The sequence below is a fragment of the Phycodurus eques genome, chromosome 11, assembly GCF_024500275.1.
Source record: "Phycodurus eques isolate BA_2022a chromosome 11, UOR_Pequ_1.1, whole genome shotgun sequence".
Lineage (NCBI taxonomy): Eukaryota > Metazoa > Chordata > Actinopteri > Syngnathiformes > Syngnathidae > Phycodurus > Phycodurus eques.
Genome location: NC_084535.1, coordinates 9,316,052 through 9,335,165, shown reverse-complemented (window position 1 = coordinate 9,335,165; position 19,114 = coordinate 9,316,052). Strand labels below are relative to the sequence as shown.

At 42.3% G+C, this 19,114-nt stretch overlaps 1 protein-coding gene across 1 annotated transcript; it reads left to right on the top strand.

Moving 5' to 3' along the window:
* The first annotated feature begins 2,139 nt into the window (after nt 1-2,139).
* LOC133409988 (interferon gamma receptor 1-like) lies at nt 2,140-18,376 on the top strand. The gene is made up of 7 exons (XM_061690660.1): nt 2,140-2,350; nt 11,174-11,294; nt 12,134-12,315; nt 13,576-13,769; nt 14,687-14,846; nt 15,505-15,620; nt 15,695-18,376. Exons 1-7 carry the CDS (start codon nt 2,284-2,286, stop codon nt 15,989-15,991), a joined length of 1,137 nt encoding a protein of 378 aa, XP_061546644.1. The 5' UTR covers nt 2,140-2,283; the 3' UTR covers nt 15,992-18,376.
* Nucleotides 18,377-19,114: the final 738 nt, after the last annotated feature.

The following is a 19,114-nucleotide window of genomic DNA, read 5'->3' as shown; positions in this document are numbered from 1 at the left end:
CCCAACTGTGCTCACTAGAACGTTCAGAAGTGTAGATATGCTCCTGTAACCAATGCCATGGTTATGTTTTGCAACAATTAGTTTGCGATGATCTTGACACAGCTCTCTGCTCTTACCCCTCATAAGATGAGACATTTTTTAATACCATCAATTAGGACTGAACCAGCTGATATTCATTTGTACTGACAAGGGGCTGGATTTCTGTTTGATTGTTGATAGATTTGAGGTGTTTTCCTGGCTTTCCATGCCTTTTTGCACCTCCCTTTCTTCACGTGTTCAATACTTTTTCCCTGTGTCATTTCACATTTTTACACAACTTATTTTCTTATCTTATTTGTTCTACTTTCTTTGCATGTATGGATTTCTTGGGTTGTTCCCAACATCTAGTGAAATTTTCAGGTCAGTAGCACCTTATATAGGTGTTTTTTTTTTGTTTTTTTATATAGTTTTTCTCAAATGGCATCTGCATAACAAACCAATTGCAATTTGAGACTACGACACTACTGCCCAACTACTTATTGGTCCATTCGTGAGGCCTTTTGCTGACATCAAAAGAAAATTAGGAAACCTGATGAGACAAAGGAAGATGAGACGCAAAAGAAAATAATGAAAAGCCTTTTTTGTGATTGGGACAAGCAACTTCGTCACAAACACCTCCTACTGCAAATTTTAAAACTGGAACTGCGTGAAGTACCATCCTGTTTCAAACGCTGCACCATCATCCCAGTCCCGAGGAAACCTGCAATCTCTGGTCTGAATGACTACAGGCCTGTCGCCCTGACATCTATGGTCCTGAAGTCCTTTGAACGCCTCGTGCTGGACCACCTCAAGAGCGTCACAGGACCCCTGCTGGAGCCACTTGTAGTTTGCCTACCAAGCAAACAGGTCTGATGATGATGCAGTCAACATGGGACTGCACTTCATCCTAGAACAACTCGACGGCGTGGGGGACCTACGCGAGGATCCTGTTCATGGACTTCAGCTCTGCGTTCAACACCATTATCCCCGAACTCCTCTCCTTCAAGCTTCTCCAGCTCAGCGTCTTGCCTGCCATCTGCCGGTGGATTCACAGCTTCCTGACGGGTAGCAGAGGATGTAATTCCTGCGGCTTCTGAGGAAGCACGGCCTGCCACGGCAGCTGTTGAGGCAGTTCTACACAGCATTCATCGAATCAGTCCTGTGTTCATCCATCACAGTCTGGTTTGGTCCTGCCTCAAAAAAAGGACAAACTCCGACGGACAATGCTGGAAAAATCCATCCATTTTCTGAGCCGCTTATCCTCACTCGGGTCGCGGGCGTGCTGGAGCCTATCCCAGCTGTCATCGGGCAGGAGGCGGGGTACACCCCTGAACTGGTTGCCAGCCAATCGCAGGGCACATACAAACAGACAACCATTCGCACTCACAGTCATGCCTACGCGCAATTTAGAGTCTCCAATTTGTGCATGTTTTTGGGATGTGGGAGGAAACCGGAGTGCCCGGAGAAAACCCACGCAGGCACGGGGAGAACATGCAAACTCCACACAGTCGGGGCCAGGGATTGAACCCGGGTCCTCAGAACTGTGAGGCTGACGCTCTAACCAGTCGCCCACTGTGCCGCGCTGGAAAAATCGTCGTTTATATTTTTTCGTTAGAATTAGTTTTATTTGTCTCTGTTACACGGTTGTGTTTGCTTAAGAACCACAACTAATAAAAAATAATAATAAATAGGCATTCTACTGTTCTAATTTTATTTTTCATTTTTAATGTATTAAAAAAAACATTTATTAAAAACACACATTTAAGAACGACCCTGAACAGGATAAGCGGTATTGAGAATGGATGGATGGATGGATATTGTACCTTATGAAGTGGTTTGCGGCATTCAACGGTAAAATGACGTTTCTTATATCTTTAACAACACAACATACTGTATCATATTGGCAACGTACTACTGTATCGTTTTGAACGGACAACCAAGGGAATTTTTTAATAAAGTCGTCGTATTTTTGGATATGCTTTACTCTGTGCGCTGCTTATGTATGAGTTAAAAAAAGAAACATCAAATCTATCGATAAAGCAATCGATGGTCGTTACTATCTGACGGTCTTTGAACGCAACAGAGAAGTTTTTTTTCTTTCTTCTTTTTTAGGAAGGGGGAGGGGCCAGGGCAACAAAAAGGAGCGGAACACGGACAACACGGGAATGGCGGACGCCGTGGGAGATTGTGTGTCTTTCTGTTAGCTTTTGCGTCGATAGCATACAAGTCGCCAGTTGAACTCAGGTCGACGGCACCGAGGCGGACATGGAGTGGACGTGTTTGAACCATCTTGTGGTCTTTTTCCTCCTCTCGTACATGACGTCGGCCCACGGTAAACGACTACCCTCATTTGGCTAACCTTTAGCGCCACTTGACATGTTAAAACTTGCCCGCGTCTAGGAAGTCTTTTCCGTTTTGGAATGCCGGGACACGACTAATTATTGGCATGTCGACGTGTACATCCTTGTTTACGTATACATTAATTAAGTAGGAATTCTGGGACTCTACTAATTCCTAGCAAACGTCAGTCCAACATGGAAATTGTTTAGCTACAGTAAATGACCTAATGTCATATTACATCAGTAAAATTCAGTTTTACTGTGACTTAGTTAATGAGTGAGTTGACTTTAATGCACGGTTTCATTCTGAAAATGAAATTGCATAAGTCGCATTATAAATACCTGAACGTTATTACATTACTGTAAACAATCGGTAGCGTGCTACATTGTTAGCCTTTGTGCACAAAAATAATTACATGGGATTTTTTGCACCAAGCACTTAATTTTCCTTTCGGCTTGTCCCTTTCGGGGTCGCCACAGCGCGTCATCCTTTTCCATGTAAGCCTATCTGCTGCATCCTCCTCTCGAACACCAACTAACCTCATGTCTTCCCTCACGACATCCATCAACCTTCTCTTTGGTCTTCCTCTAACTCTCTTGCCTGGCAGCTCCATCCTCATCATCCTTCTACCAATATACTCACTATTTCTCCTCTGGATGTGTCCAAACCATCAAAGTCTGCTCTCTCTAACTTTGTCTCCAAAACATCGAACCTTGGCTGTCCCTCTTATGAGCTCATTTCTAATTTTATCCAACCTGGTCACTCCGAGAGCGAACCTCAACATCTTCATTTCCGCCATCTCCAGCTCTGCTTCCTGTTGTCTCTTCAGTACCACTAATCTGTACATCATGGCTGGCCTCACCACTGTTTTATAAACTTTGCCCTTCATCCTAGCAGAGACTCTTCTGTCACATAACACACCTGACACCTTCCTCCACCTGTTCCAACCTGCTTGGACCTGTTTCTTCACGTCCTGAACACACTCACCATTGCGCTGGACGGTTGACCCCAAGTATCTAAAGTCCTCTACCCTTGGTATCTCTTCTCCCTGTAGCCTCACTCTTCCCCCACCACCCCTATCATACACGCACATATATGCTGTTTTACTTTGGCTAATCTTCATTCCTCCTCTTTCCAGTGAATGCCTCCATCTTTCTAACTGTTCCTCCACCTGCTCCCTGCTTTTACTGCAGATCAGAATGTCATCTGCAAACATCATGGTCCACGGGGATTCCAGTCTAACCTCATCTGTCAGGCCATCCATCACCACTGCAAACAGGAAGGGGCTCAGGGCTGATCCCTGATGCAGTTCCACCTCCACCTCGTCTGTCACACCTACAGCACACCTCACCACTGTTCTGCTGCACTCGTACATGTCCTGTATTATTCTAACATACTTCTCTGCCACTCAAGACTTTATTCCTCTATAGTTCCCACAGTGCTGCACATCACCCTTGTTCTTAAAAATGGGCACCAGCACACTTTTCCTCCAGTCCTCAGGCATCTTCTCATGTGCTAGAATTCTATTGAACAAGCTGGCCAAAATCGCCACAGCAACCTCTCCCAGATGCTTCCATAGTGTCCAACCTGGCATACATGTCATCATATGCCTCTTGTTTGGCCTTTGCCACCTCTACCTTTGCCCTATGTCACATCTCAATGTATTCCTTTCGCCTTTCCTTGGTCCTCTCAGTGTCCCACTTCTTCTTAGCTAACCTTTTTCTTGTATGGTTTCCTGTACTGTGAGGTTCCACCACCAAGTCTTCTGTCCTTTCCTGCCAGAAGATACACCAAGTACTCTCCTGCCTGCCTCTCTGATTACCTTTGCTGCAGTGGTCCAGTCTTCTGGAAGCTCCTCCTGTCCACGCGAGCCTGTCTCACCTCTTCCCGAAAAGCTCCACAACACTTGTCCTGTCTCAGCTTCCACCACATGGTCCTCTGCTCTGCCTTTGTCTTCCTAATCTTCCTCCCCACCACCAGAGTCATGTTACACACCACCATCCTATGCTGTCTATCCACACTCTCCCCTACCACTACCTTACAGTCTGTAACCTCCTTCAGACTACATCGTCTGCACAAGATGTAACGACCTGCGTGCTTCTCCCGCCGCTCTTGTAGGTCACCCTATGTTCCTGCCTCTTCTGGAAAAATGTGTTCACTACAGTCATTTGCATCCTTTTTGTAAAGTCTACCACCATGTGTCCCTCCAAGTTCCTTTCCTGAATGCCGTACTTACCCATCACTCCTATTTCCTTCACCAACATGTCCATTACAATCTGCACCAATCACAACTCTCCCTCTGTCTGGGATGCTCAGAACTACTTCGTCTCGCTCCTTCCAGAATTTCTCTTTCACCTCGAGGTCACATCCTACCTGTGGGGCATAGCGACTAATCGCATTATACACCCTCAATTTCAAGTTTCAGCCCTCACTCGATCTGGTACTCTTTTCACCTCCAAGACATTCTTAGCCAACTCTTCTTTTAAAATAACCCCGACTCCATTTTCTCTTCCCATCTACACCATGGTAAAATAATTTAAACCCTGCCCCTAAACTTCTAGCCTTGCTGCCTTTCCACCTGGTCCCGTGGACACACAATATATCAACCTTTCTCCTAATCATCATGTCAACCAACTCCCGAGATTTTCCCGTCGTAGTCCCAACATTCAAAGTCCCCACATTCAGTGCTTTCCTCTTCTCTTTCTGCCGAAGAACTCTCTTTCCACCATCTTCTAGTTCGACCCACAGTAGCTGAATTTCCACCGGCGCCCTTCAGGTTGGCTGTGTCGGTGGCGGACGTTGTTAACCCGGGCCACGAATGATCCGGTACGGAATTCTTTGGATGAAATTTCATATTTGTTTGGCGAGGTTTTAAGCCGGATGCCCTTCCTGACGCAATCCTCTGCATTATTCCGGGCTTGGGACCAGCCTACAGTTTGCACTGGCTTGTGCCCCCCCATAGGGCTGCTTTTTTTGCGCCAAGCACCATAATGCTAATTCTTTTTTTTTTTTTTCTCTTCTGACATTGGACCTTAAGTTTAAACGCTGCTGTGTACACAAACAAATCACTTCTGCTTTGTAGTTTTTAGTCTTACTCAAGACTAAAAATTCACATTGCAGATGCTGTTTGACATTTTTTCACTGCAGAAAATCTCATAAATAGAAAAAAAAAAAATCTGTCCCGCAGTCTGTTGTTGCGTTGGTATTTAATCTACAGGCGATCAAGTGTGGTGATAACCATGAAACAGGAAATGGAATTTGTCGTAGCTGCATGAGTTAGTTCCAGCCGTCCATTCGTATTCCGTACTGCTTATCCTCACTAGGTTTGCGGGTGTGCTGGAGCCTATCCCAGCTATCTTTGGGCGAGAGGCGGGGTACACCCTGGACTGGTCGCCAGCCAATCGCAGGGCACAGATAAACAACCATTCACACTCACATTAAGACCTATGGACAATTTAGAGTTTTCAATTAGAATTTTGAGGAAAAAATTAATTTATGCGGCATGGTGGCCGACTGGTTAGAGCGTCAGCCTCACAGTTCTGAGGTGCGGGGTTCAATCCCCGTCCCCGCCTGTGTGGAGTTTGCATGTTCTCCCCGTGCCTGCGTGGGTTTTCTCCGGGCACTCCGGTTTCCTCCCACATCCCAAAAACATGCATTAATTGGAGACTCTAAATTGCCCGTAGGCATGACTGTGAGTGCGAATGGTTGTTTGTTTCTATGTGTCCTGCGATTGGCTGGCAACCGGTTCAGGGTGTACCCCGCCTCCTGCCCGATGACAGCTGGGATATAGGCTCCAGCACGCCCGCGACCCGAGTGAGGAGAAGCTGCTCAGAAAATGGATGGATGGAAATTAATTTATTCCATTTTGAAATAAGGCTGTAACATAACAAAATGTTAAAAAAGTGAAGCGCTGTGAATACTTTCCAGATGCACTATATATCATTGGATAGAGCACAGGTGTCAAACTGGTGCCCCGGGGGCCAGATCCGGCTCGCCACATCATTTTTGTGGCCGGTGAAAGCAAATCAAAATTGCTCATTGTGTTCTGGTGTAATATCATTGAGATATTTGAAAGCTTTTTTTTTTTTTTACCAATCCCCCTTTGAAAATAAATGTAATAGTGGAAAAAAAAATTTCATAGGCTTCTGATTTCAAAACTGGCTATTCATCAATGTGTTGTGTATACTGTATGTAATTACAGTATATGAGGTAATCTTTCATTTATATGGGTTCAGAGTTCTAACGGCCCTCCAAGGGAAGTCGTAACTACGATGTGGCCGGTGACAAAAATGAGTTTGACACCCCTGTGATAGAGGATATAAACACAAATTAAATGAGCCCTAGGTTGTAAGAATTGGATGATTAAGGACTTTATGCCACTTTTTATGTCGCAAATTGGCCCAATAGGAAATGTCTGACCGAATCCTTGACTCTTTAGAAAAATGCCTGGTTGTTTCTTATTATTTTTCGATTTAAATGAGTTTAAACAAGCTATTTTCATATTTTTCAATGGCGGCTTCTACTCAAGCCATCTCATTTTCTGGGCCAAACCGAGAGCAAACGCATAGTCAGAATTACTTCAAACTTAACAGACAACAAGAATAATAATAGTTCATCACATACATATAGTTTTCAATCGTCTCCGATTTATTATGAATGTGTGATTTTGGACGGTGAAATCAAGGAACATCTTGATCTTTGTCAGAACCACAGAAAATCTCATCTGAATTGAAAATGTTAAAAACGAGGTGGTAAAGGGTTTTCCCAACAACGCCATTGGAAAAAAACAAGGAAATCCGGCTCGGCGAAATGGGAAGAAAATGGTGACCGTTTTTCTGGATATAGTAACATGAGTCTCTATCCTGCCTGCTCAGCACAATACAGGTTGTCTTTTTTTTTGTGTGTGTCGCCACTCGTCACCACAGAAAGGTACCAGAGATTGTAAACCGTAATTGTAATGATTACCACAGAACAGTAAATGCACCTTTTTGTACCGTGGGAATGTGGCACCCGCGTTTTCTCTCCTGGCTGCTTAGCACAATATGGCTAAAGTGACTGATAGTCAAAGAACCAGAATGGAATGGAGTGTTATTGTGAAGAGACTCACCTCCCAGTCACGAGCTTTTGTCACCACGTCATGCCACTACAGAAGGGTACCAGTGATTGCCAAGAGTAAGTGTAACCCTAACCGCAGAACAGGAAGTAGAACCTACTGCAACATACGAATGAGTTTGGGCTTCTCAGTACAATATGAGCAATTAATTATAAATTAAAATACATATAAACTGTTCTTATATACACGTAAAGAACAATCTGCTATATGCGGAACATCACGTTACCAAACACATAAAACAGGTTAGCAGACTTTCTGTGTATACCGCGATAACTGAACTTGCTAAAATTTGGATTTCTTCATGGCTTGTGTCCTCGGTCAATAGTTAAATACATGTATATAATTTCTTTATGCAAATTTATATGTAAAGACGAACGAAGCCTAATCAGGGAATGTTGTCATCTTACCTAGCTCTTGAAGACTTTCGTAAAACAATAAACATTGTAGATGTTTAAAGTTGTCCCAGTCTCCTGTTATAGGTGTCACCATTTATCCGAGCCAGAAGGAAGTGATTTGACCTGTTTTGCCGAATGTGTATGTTGATGGCGCATATTTACAACCCCAATTCCAATGAAGATGGAATGTTGTATTAAACATAGACTTTCAGCCTTGGTTCTTTTTCCTGTAGCTAACATTCAAAGATCAGAAGATGAACATAAATGTAATTCAAAAGATTAAAGCAAAGAACATTTAATTTTGACCTGGCGTGGACATTATTTTGGTATTCAGGACTCACAGTATTGTTCCCTGCTTTGTGTGAAGCTCCTTGGACCTCTCAGCCCAATTCTACGTGACGTCGCCTTGAAAAAGGTTACCTAATAATGTGTTGTGACATGGGGGTTATTATCTAAGAGTACAAGTCATTTAAACACCCCCCTGCCCCTCAAATCCTTCCATACGGCACATTCTAAATAGGCACAATTTTATGACAAACGTGATGACAATAGAACACAAACCAAGCAGATAAAAAAAACAAACCAAAAAAATATGCTGTGGTCATGTAGTTTTACTATGTTTTAGTGTGATTTTCAAATTTGTAGGACCCTAATGCCTAGCTCAGACTATGGGATTTTAGCCGTGATATTGGCCCGATTAGCTATCGCGGCCGATTTCCTAGATCGAACCCGACACATTTTGTCGGGAACAACAAAATTTCTTGTAGTGTGACATAATCCGCGACCAAGGATTTGGCCCTACGATAGCCCTGCGACGCCAAAAAGAAAAGTTTTTTTTAATTTGGGATATCTTCCGTGAAGTGTGACATATCAACGACAAAACTCCCGACAGTTCACCTTGACGTCGACCAAAAGGATTGCGTATTGTGAACCTTTATTGTGTTCTTTCAAGCAGTCCTTGAAAGACCATATCCCGAGCACCGGTGATGACCACCACGTTTTTCCTCATTTTGTTCTTTTTCTCCCCGACACAATACATTGGCACGGCACGTTGTTGTCGTCGCCGCCATGGTAACGAGTGTATCCGGTTGTGTTGACCGGTCACACATTGACCAGCCAACAATAGCTACTCCTCGCTCCTTCCCTTAGAAGGGACAGGGCATTTAGGCAGTATCATATCGCACGAAAATAGGCAAATAGCCGAGTTTCTTAATGAATACTTTTGTTTTAGTTATGTTCTACAGAAAAAAAAGGCAAGCAGCTGAGTTCTTGAATAGTGATTTATGAATCAGCAGGGGTTGAGTGTATTTCTTATATTACATATATTTATTCAGGCAGTAGTGAAAACCAAAATATCAGCAGTTATAACAGCACAGTGATGTTATTAAATGGTCGAGTAAACTAAAGTTTAGCACACACAACCGTGAATCATTATAAACACTCGACTGGGAAATCCCGGGGAAAAAAGGCATCCCTCTACATTTAGTTTTGCTTTTAGTGCTTTCCAAGGTGCCACGTTCCCACTGCAGACCACAGCTCAGACCCTCAGCTCCCTGTCCTAGAATGCCTTCCCCTTTCTCTTCCTGTTTAAGAAGCAGACGTCACCTCAGCATGTTTTACCGGGTCTACCCCAAGCTCAATCCGCTCGTCTCGTTCTAACGCACACACATGAGTGATTGCAAACAGGCACAGTAGCAATGGGTATTTTTGCGTCAAAGTGAAGCCGCATCACTGGCAGCTAAACCTACGACAGTGGTATTGCAGGAAGTGAAATTGAGCGCTGCGGTTAAACAGATTTTTGGTGCGCTAACCTCACTGTTGTGGTTAGAGCGTCTCTGCCCATATATTTACCTCGTCACAGGTTGTAACACGTGTGTTTAGTAACAAAATGTGTCTTTGGTAACAAAATGAAAGCACCGAAGGCAATTACTCGTGTTGTGTTGTTGAGAGAACATGCCAGTGTTTGTGTGCTTTTAGAAAAAAAAAAAGGGAACCGGAGGTGTTGCTGCTGCTCCTGTGTGAACACAAACATCGACATCCTGTAAATCTCTCACTTATCTCATGGTGAGATGCTATGTTGACGTGTGAAAGCAGGATTCCTAGCTTTGCTGAGTTCTGTGTAAGGCAAAGGCCATAGCATAGAGAGTACGTAATTTAGCTCATTCACTGCCAGTCCTCCATGTAAAGGGATATCTGTGTTAATGGATATTTTAATTAAAAGAGTTGTCAATGGCAGTGAATGACATTCAAGTATGTACATAAGTAAGCGTGAGTGTACCAACAACCTAGAAAGGGAAATGGAGTTTAGGAACCAGTGACCTCACTTAAGCAATGTTGGATACGCACAAAACGGGACCTTAGAGACTTATGCAACTTCCTGCACAAAGTATGTGACTGATCAAAATTAAATTGACGACAGAAAGTCCTTACTGCAGCAGACACTTCCTCTTTTTTTTTTTTGACATTTGGTAAAATGGTGAATTAAAGCCAGATTATATAATGATGTCTCTCACATGTCCACTTTCACTTATCAAATATATATATATATATATATATATATATATAGTACAGCATCGCCTTGATACAAGTGACCAGACCTAGTTTTTTTTAGATAAGAGTTGTCATTCGGATGATTTTTGTTCTTGTTTTTTTTTTTTCTTTGATTTGTGAGCGCAACCTTGAGATAGGAGAGCTGTATGGTGGCAGTGAATTCAATTCCAATCAGCAGCAGTTTGACAAATAGTGAACCATTGGTCAAAAAAGAGGCTTTGAGCTGTTTAATGCCACTCTCATTTGATGTTTACTGTCAAAAAACAACAACAACAAAAATACATTTGGCGCATTTTAAAAAAGCAATTTTTTTTGCCTAACAAACAATGCAAAATGACAGACAGATAATTTAACAATACTTACAAGCATATATTCTTTATCCTGTACACAAAATGACTGTTACAGTTTTTTAACATCGTTTGAAACAAAATTTGACAAAATGTTACCCTTATTTGGAGCCTGAGCCTCTTCACAAACGGCACCCCATACGCCTCCACCTTGCCGATAAGCACTTTGATTTCGGTCTCTGAAAAATTGCGTTTCTTCCTTTTCGTTTTGCCTGCAACCACTATTTAGTCTTCTCACACAGTAGCGTTGATCAGCATGGCTCATTTACATTTGTGTGGTGCTTTTGCACTGACCATATATGGTCAGATTTGGGTGTAGAGAGGGTGGTATATGCATATGATGTGATAACCACTTGTCCATCGTGCTGCCCTAATCAAGAACAACGTGTGTTCAACGTGTATCTCCTCAGTGGCACCCCCAAACAACGTGACTCTGCACTGTGGAAACCTGGTCAACAAGGTGGCGTGGACCTACGACCACCCGCCTCCGGGACTGCGATTCCGGGTGGACATTGGCAAGCTGTCCGACGGGTATGTGTCTTTTGTTCTTTGAGTAGTAAAAGATGATTTGCTTTTTCTTTGATACCACTGGTGTATATAGGTATCACAATTAAGCGATTAATCGACAACTAATTGATCATCCTATTAATAATCTAAGAATAAGCGATTAGTTGCTTAGAGCCATAGTTTTACATAAAATTGTCCAAATTCCTCTGCTTTCAGTCATTCAATTGTAAATATTCTCTTTTTTCTATGGTCCTCCATAAAAGCAGACTATCTTTGGTGTTTAATCAAAATAAGACATTCAAATGTCTGCTTTTTATTTGGAAAACAATGTTCAACATTTTTGCCAATTTTCTGACATGTTACAAAACCAGTAACTGAAACATGATCAATTCATGGGAAAAAAAATAGTTTTTAATCTCTTCAGAAAATAATCGTTATTTGCAGCTATTATATGAATAACCTGTTAATGACATGCAGTTGAAACTGAAGCAGCCTATATCAAATATATATGTATATCAAAACTAGTAGCTCTTCACAATAGTCAGTACCCAAGAAGTAGCTCTCAGTTTCAAAAAGGTTGACGAGTACAACGTCCCTCCCTCTCATATTAATTGTTGCTCATTTTGTTTGGTGTAAAATTTAAACATTACCAAATCAACAACAATAATTGGTTAATAAACAGTGATCAGAAGAAAAATGATTTTGCAATAAACTTTAATCCAGTTATTTGATTAACCGTTGGAATAATTGATTCTAAAAATATTCCACATTGACTGCTGTACACTGTGAGCACTTGGACGAAGCCTAAGAACAAGCAAAACACAAAGTGATAAGTTGTTGTGTTGTGTTGTGTCTTTCCCCAGTGTCATCGCTCCGCTGTGGGTGGATCTGCCCGACCTCCAGGCGAACATGTCCTTCCTGTCGGACCAGAGGGACGACTACTTACTGATGGTGACCGCCGTCCTCGCGGAGGAAGAGTCAGAGGCCGCTCCCGCCAATGGCATTTCCTTCAGCTACTTCATTGACTCTCCTGCCACTCAGAAATGTGAGCTCAGACTACAAGATTCTAGCCCAGATTTGGGCCCCATTAGCTATCATGGGCGATTTCCCAGATGGGGCGCGACATATTTTGCCGGTCGTCAACATACTTGGGTGCCATAGTCAACATTTATTCACGTTTACGGAAGCTTAAGAGCATGACTGGACAGAATGCCGCCATGTTTACAGTTCATACAAACATTAGTGCTAGCACTAGCTTGCTAGTCTACGTAACATTATGTTGCCTGCTTGTGAGCCGTATCGTATTCGAAGTACGTGAACATACCTCAAGCTCTTCATAAATGGACAGCCCACTCCTGAACATCGGTTACAACACGACGCTTTTCCTCTTTTTGTTCTCCCCTCCAACACAATACATTGGCACGACCCATTGTTGTTATCATCGCCATGGTAACGGGTATACCTGGTCGTGTGGACCGGTGACACGTTTTCTGGTTCTGCCTCCCCGACAGTGTTTGATTTGACAAGATAAAGCCCAGTGATCCTAAAAGATGGAATGCAGTGGTATCGGAATACATGCCGTGTAGTGTTGCCACTGTCTGACCGAGATACGGCAAGATTTCATGGCAGTAGTCTGACATAGTGCAATTGTGAAAGACCAAAATTGTTTTGTAGTCTGATCCAGGCATAATGGAAGTCTGGTTATTACGTTTCCATGTTTTCCAAACAGGCAGGTGCTTCATTCCAAATGCTGAGTTTCCAGGATTTTTTTTATTTTTTCTTACAGTGCATGATTTTAGAGGGGAGCTACCTGTTTCAAAACCAGTAGGAAGACTTCAACTATTGAAAACTCGTCGGTGACGCCTTCTGTTTCTAATCGGTTGTTCTTACTCGGGCGCGGTGGTTTCCCCTTTAAGTGGCGACCGAGAGAAAAGAGAGAACAAAAAGACAGAACACGATAACACCACCTGCTGGAACGTTATTGGGGAACCTGAATGTGAAAGCGAGAGAGCAAAAAGGAATACCAACACATGAGGGAACCTGGAAGGAAAAAGCAGTAACAACAACAACACCTGTTGGAAACTGGGAGGGAAAAAAAACAGCAAAAATCAATCACAAAAGTTAAACAACAAATGTGCAATTATCTCAATGCCCCTCAACCAGGGTTTAATTTTCTCTCTTGTTCTTGCTTTTTGCTTTCTATTCTCCTCGTTTAGCCGTAGATAGTCACATAGCTCAGGGATTTTGCCGCAACTATAACAGTTACAAGCACAGCGGAGACAGAAATGTTTCTGTTTTTGTCCAGGTTCTTTGGACCTCCCGCCTGTGACCGTGTTGGACCAAGAGGATAACACCATCCTGCTCAGCTTCCAGCATCCGTGGCTCATGTACCAGCATGGACTTCCTCCCCGCTTGGACTCCAGAGGCAAGAAGAGGAGGAGACACGAGCAGCTCGACAACCCTCTGCCCGTCTTCAAATATGACGTCACTCTCAGCAAGGTAGGACTCCTAAATCAGTGGTTCTCAAACTGGGTGGTCTGTGAACCCTAGCTTGGGAGTCAGTAAAAATAATTTGTCTTAAATAAGCATGTGTTATCATTAAAGAAATACATGGGCATATTTATATATGGCGACTGGCGTAATAAAGCAATTACTTTTTAAAAATTCCTGATATGATTGTGACCTATCAACACATAAATCCAACATCCCTCCATGAATAAAGTATGTTTCTTCTAGAACAAAATTATTAGTAGAAAAAAAAGTCCTGGGGTTGTTTTTATGTAGTTTTTTTGTTTGTTTGTTTTGTTTTTAACCAAAAGGCATATTTTTACGAGAATACAGTGAACCCCTGCATATTGCAGATGTTCTTTTTGGGGGGGGACCTGTCTTATTCGCTGAAGAACTTCCCAATTTGTTTTAGTGCTCATTAATTTGGCGCCATCTAGTGGCAATCGTGTGCCAAGGAGCTGTTGAAGCCGGTTTAGGAGTTTAAATTGGGACTAAACGGGTACAAAAGAATAAAGGCTTCTTTTTCAGAATAAAAGATGAAATATTGTGAAAATACAATTTTATTTTTTAGTATGACTTGTTAAAGTGACTTTCTTCCCTCATCAAACTTTGACTTAATCTTGGAAAAATAAGACTTTATTTCCTTAAGATTATGATTTTTCATTCTGACAAAGTACATCTTGGTTTTAAAGATTGACTTTTTCTTGAAAAAAATACAACTTTATTCTCCTATTACAGTTTACTTCTTCTGGCGTGTAGGGATATACATAGTTAACTGGCATTGGGATTATTGGGGGGCCTTGAAACAAAAACAAAAATCTCTCCTCTCCTGTAAGGGGTCCCTGGACTCAAAAGGTTGGAGACCCCCTTGTCCTCATTGTGTCCGTTTATTTGGGGCACCTCTCCAGAAGCAGTATACCCACCTGCGCTGCACCGAGGAAGTATGCGAGCGCAAGCTGCCCGTGGACCCCGGCCTGCAGGAACACTGCGCCGTCATCAGGGGGGAGCTGGAGAGGATCAGCGTTCACGGCACGCAGGACTACTGCCCTCAGCCTGTGCAGGGAAACAGTTGAGTCCATTCAATAGCATCAAAATGTGGGATAAGAATTAAACAGTGTGTTTTTATCACTGGTGGCACATAAATGTATACTTGGGGAGCGGGGGGGGGGGGGGGATAAAAATAATCATGTGGGTTTCCTGACCCTTTAAAGGCACGCATCCAACACATGAATACTGCCGTATGTTCAGTAATTACACTTTAAAAAGCCAGTTTATTTCTTTACATTCTCTTTCATTTTGTTTTTGTACAAGACGGTGCTATTTTATCCATCCATCTTCTGAGCCGCTTCTCCTCACAAGGATCGCGGTTGTGCTGGAGCCGATCCCAGCTATCTTTGGGCAGGAGGCGGGGTACATCCTGAACTGATTGCCAGCCAATCGCAGGGCACACATAAACAAACAACCATTCACACTCACATTCACACCTAGGTGCAATTTAGAGTCTTCAAAAAACCTAGCATGCATGTTTTTGGGATGTGGGAGGAAACCGGACAGCCCGGAGAAAACCCACGTTTGAATTAAAAACACGAAACAAATAAAATGTGTTTTTTGGGGATGCTGGAACAGGTGATTAACTTCATTTCAATGGGGAAAACGCTTTTAACATTACATGGATACTCATGATCATTTTTGTTATGTTTTGTGTGTGTTGTTTTTTTAAACACAGAACACGCTGTCATCCTTGTGGTGGGGTCACTATTGGTCCTGGCTGCAGCCTCCATCTTGCTCCTCATGATCTGCCGGAAAAAGACCAAAGCCTCGTCCGAGCTGCCACCCTTCCTTGTGCGCTGTTTTCGCCCGCACGTGACGTAAATTTTATGCCCTTTTCTGACTTTTGACCCTCTTGTGCCTCACAGCACTTCAAGGGAGGCGTTGAGGAGGTGCCCAAAGCGTCCCTGGCGGTTTCCAACTCGTCCTCGCCGCTGCTGCTGACGGAGCAGCCCGTCTTGCCCGGCGAGTCGGAGCCGCCCGGCGAGTCGGAGCCGCCCGGCGAGGATGACGTGGGCGATGCGGAGGAGGAAAAGCCGCAGGCGTACATGGGGAGCGATGACATCGAGGAAGACGCAGAGACCTCGGACAATGATCCGTACGAGAGACGCAACGTCGTCGTCAGGCTGTCGCTCGACGAGGACATGGAGGGCTACCGTGGCTGAAGGGTTGACTTTTTTAAAAGGTAAACTTTTTAGTATTAGCAGCCTTAGGGTAGCATATTGTATATCATGAGCATTAATAGGCCAACACTGCTCAAGTCCCCTCAAAGAAAACCCGTACTATTCGTGGGGGTTAGGGTCTAAGCCTTGACCCCAATAGCGAAAAATTGCGATTAATGGATGCCAACCACCCACCCCCCCATATCAGTGGTTCAAACTTGTTACACCAAGTACTAATTAATATTATTGTAAGCCACTGTAACGTTATGCTCAGTTTAAACATGAACCCTTCGCTTGAATATACAAAAATTAAGACTGACAGTAAATAATGATTCATATAAGATACATTGCAGATAAAATTTAAAAACAAACAGTTCTTAAAGTTTAAATGTATTGAACTTCAAAGTTAAATACAACTGAACTGTACTTTTATTTAAGCTCGTACCTTGGCAGCAATTCTTTCTCGTACCACAGTTCGGGAATCACTAATGTATAGTTTGTACCCCAAACTATGATCCCGGAATACTTTTAATATAATTTCAAAACTCAGTTTAGAACATTGCCTTTAAAAATAAATGGCTAACAGATGATTTGATTTCGAAAGTGCGAGGCTGCTTGCTTGTATGTCGGCGCTTGGCACCTCTTAAAAACCCCAAATACTGCCTTCATATGAGCCTTTCTTTTTAATATTGTGGCACATAGGTACTCAGAAATGTATACACAGAACATCACAAATGACTATCATGAGTTGGCCACTTAATTGGCTGTCAGCCGGTGGGCAACATTAGCACCTCCTCCGCTAACGTGCCTTGAAAGGAGCATGGCATTTGGATGCCATATTGGGTGTAACAGAAGTGCGAATAGGTGTGTTTTACCGCGGCTAATTGTTAGGTTCTCCAGTGCAAGTAATTTTGCCAATGGCGAATCGGCGTGGGATCAAGTAAACGTCACTTGCGATACTACACTGCAACCCCAAGAGTTGACTTGAACACAGTACAGTTTCCGATATTTTAGGAAACATTTAGATTGTCTTAGCTGTCATACACGAATAAAGAGATGTGTAACACAACTTGAATAGAGTAAAACTACTTTTGCTGAGAATCCACGTAATAGCTGAAACTACCCCAGACTGACCTAGTGGAGAGGGAACTGGAAGGCGTTCACATGTTTTGTAGGTGAGTTAGTTAGATTACTGAGGTTAATATGTGTAACATATTTAAAATAAGTGCAGGGATGCTCACCTGGTGGGCCGCAAACAGCTTGTCACATTGAATTAACTAAATATACTATAATTACATGTATGTTTTGTTAAATTTAATAAATAACCATGCGCCGCTTATCAGAAGCTAACGCTAATCCGGGTGTCCAACAACACTCACTGCGGCTCTGCTTCCATTTTGGATTTGACATGATAGCGGGGGCTGCGCAACCCTTGGGGGAGTGTGGGTGACTGCATGGCAGTGTTTCAGGCATTGTAGTGTGTTAGCTGTCGCTTGACAGTGGCCCTTGATCCTCACCCAGCCTAGCTGCTCAACTCATGGACGGAGAAACTGGAGGGGAAGGGGCGGTTATTATGTAAATAATTGTACACTTTTCCATAATGTCCTTTGAGTCTTCAAAAGCACCACCAGTGGAAGTATTTCATGCCTTGTATTTTGTAAACCACTTGTTGGCCACTCATCCCAAGGTGCATCATTTGATAGCACGCAGGGCTGCAGCTATGTGAACCAATATCCTGTGATTCTTGCTGAGAATTTATTTTACACGTGTGTTTTGTTTGAGGGGTTTGAGCATGTGGCACCTTAATCTACAGTAACACACACTGTTGTCATTTAACGATGCCATTTGCACCTAGATAATAGTCCCGCTAAGAATTGCACACAAAAATTTTTTTTATCCCTCCTTCATTTCAGTATTTTATTGGGGGGAAAAAGAGACATCTCCTTTGCCTTATTGGGCAGACAGACTCCTTTGCCTTTTTAGGCAAAAATTTCAAGATTTAATTAATTGCTGCTTTACTGCTGTTGTGTAATTGTGAGATTTTAATGTTTTTTTTATTTTTTATATAGCCATTTTTGTCCTCCATACTAAAACAAAACAAAAACAAACAAAAAAATTATCCGACACTATGTTTAAATGATATACACTGGATTGTAAGTATGTGGGTTTTTGTTAATAGTATGTTTTTAGAATTGTATGGCAGACCGCATTAAAAGCTATAAATGACTTTCACGCATGCACTATTTTAGTTCCAACATGCCAGAACTTGAGTTGTCTATCAATCTACAAAACCAATCAGTAGTCCAGTATCGGCTTGCAGTGTCTCTGCCTTCTGGTGTATGTTTCCTGTCTTGTGCCATTTTTGTTCTAATAAACACCTAAAACAAATACCAATGTTGTTATAAGACTTCTGTCTGTTTGTCTATGGGGAAAACTATACAGACAACTACTAGGACAATTTACATTGTATAGATATTGGTTAGAATGAAAAAGGTATGTTTGTTATCGCACTTAATTCGGGTTTGTCATCTAATATTGTATGTTGTAGTTCATGAGTGAAGCAGATACAGTCATTAGCAATTAGCTTAGCATTACGTGTCAGCTTTGTCTAAGTAACACGAAAAGAAAATTCCCATTTAAAAAAAAAAAAAAAAAAAAAAAAAAAAAAAAGTACTATTCAAATGATCATAACAAAAACAATAAATAAAACAAATTAAATAATAGATAACAAATGAAAATGGTATTAAACAGTATATATTGAGGTAATAGGAATACATAATAAAGACTTGAAAAAGTAAATACACATTAAGTGCTGCACTGTGTAAAAATATATTTTTTTAATTCCAGCTGCAGAATGGATGCACTGATCTAAAGTCAGTTCTCTGTTGCCCTTACATGGTCACAAATATTCAGCGACAGAAACATTTCAACAGAAATTATTTAAATTTTATTTAAAATGGGTGTGACTTTCAATTTAAACGGTGTCAACATTTCCACCCAAAGAGCAAGCGTTGTCTTGTCAACATGCAGATCGTGTTGACTATTGAGCTGGCGGCTGAAGAAGCGTGATGGCTGACATTTAAGGCCTTCCCCTGGAACCAAACAGACTGAAAGCGTTTGTGTGAT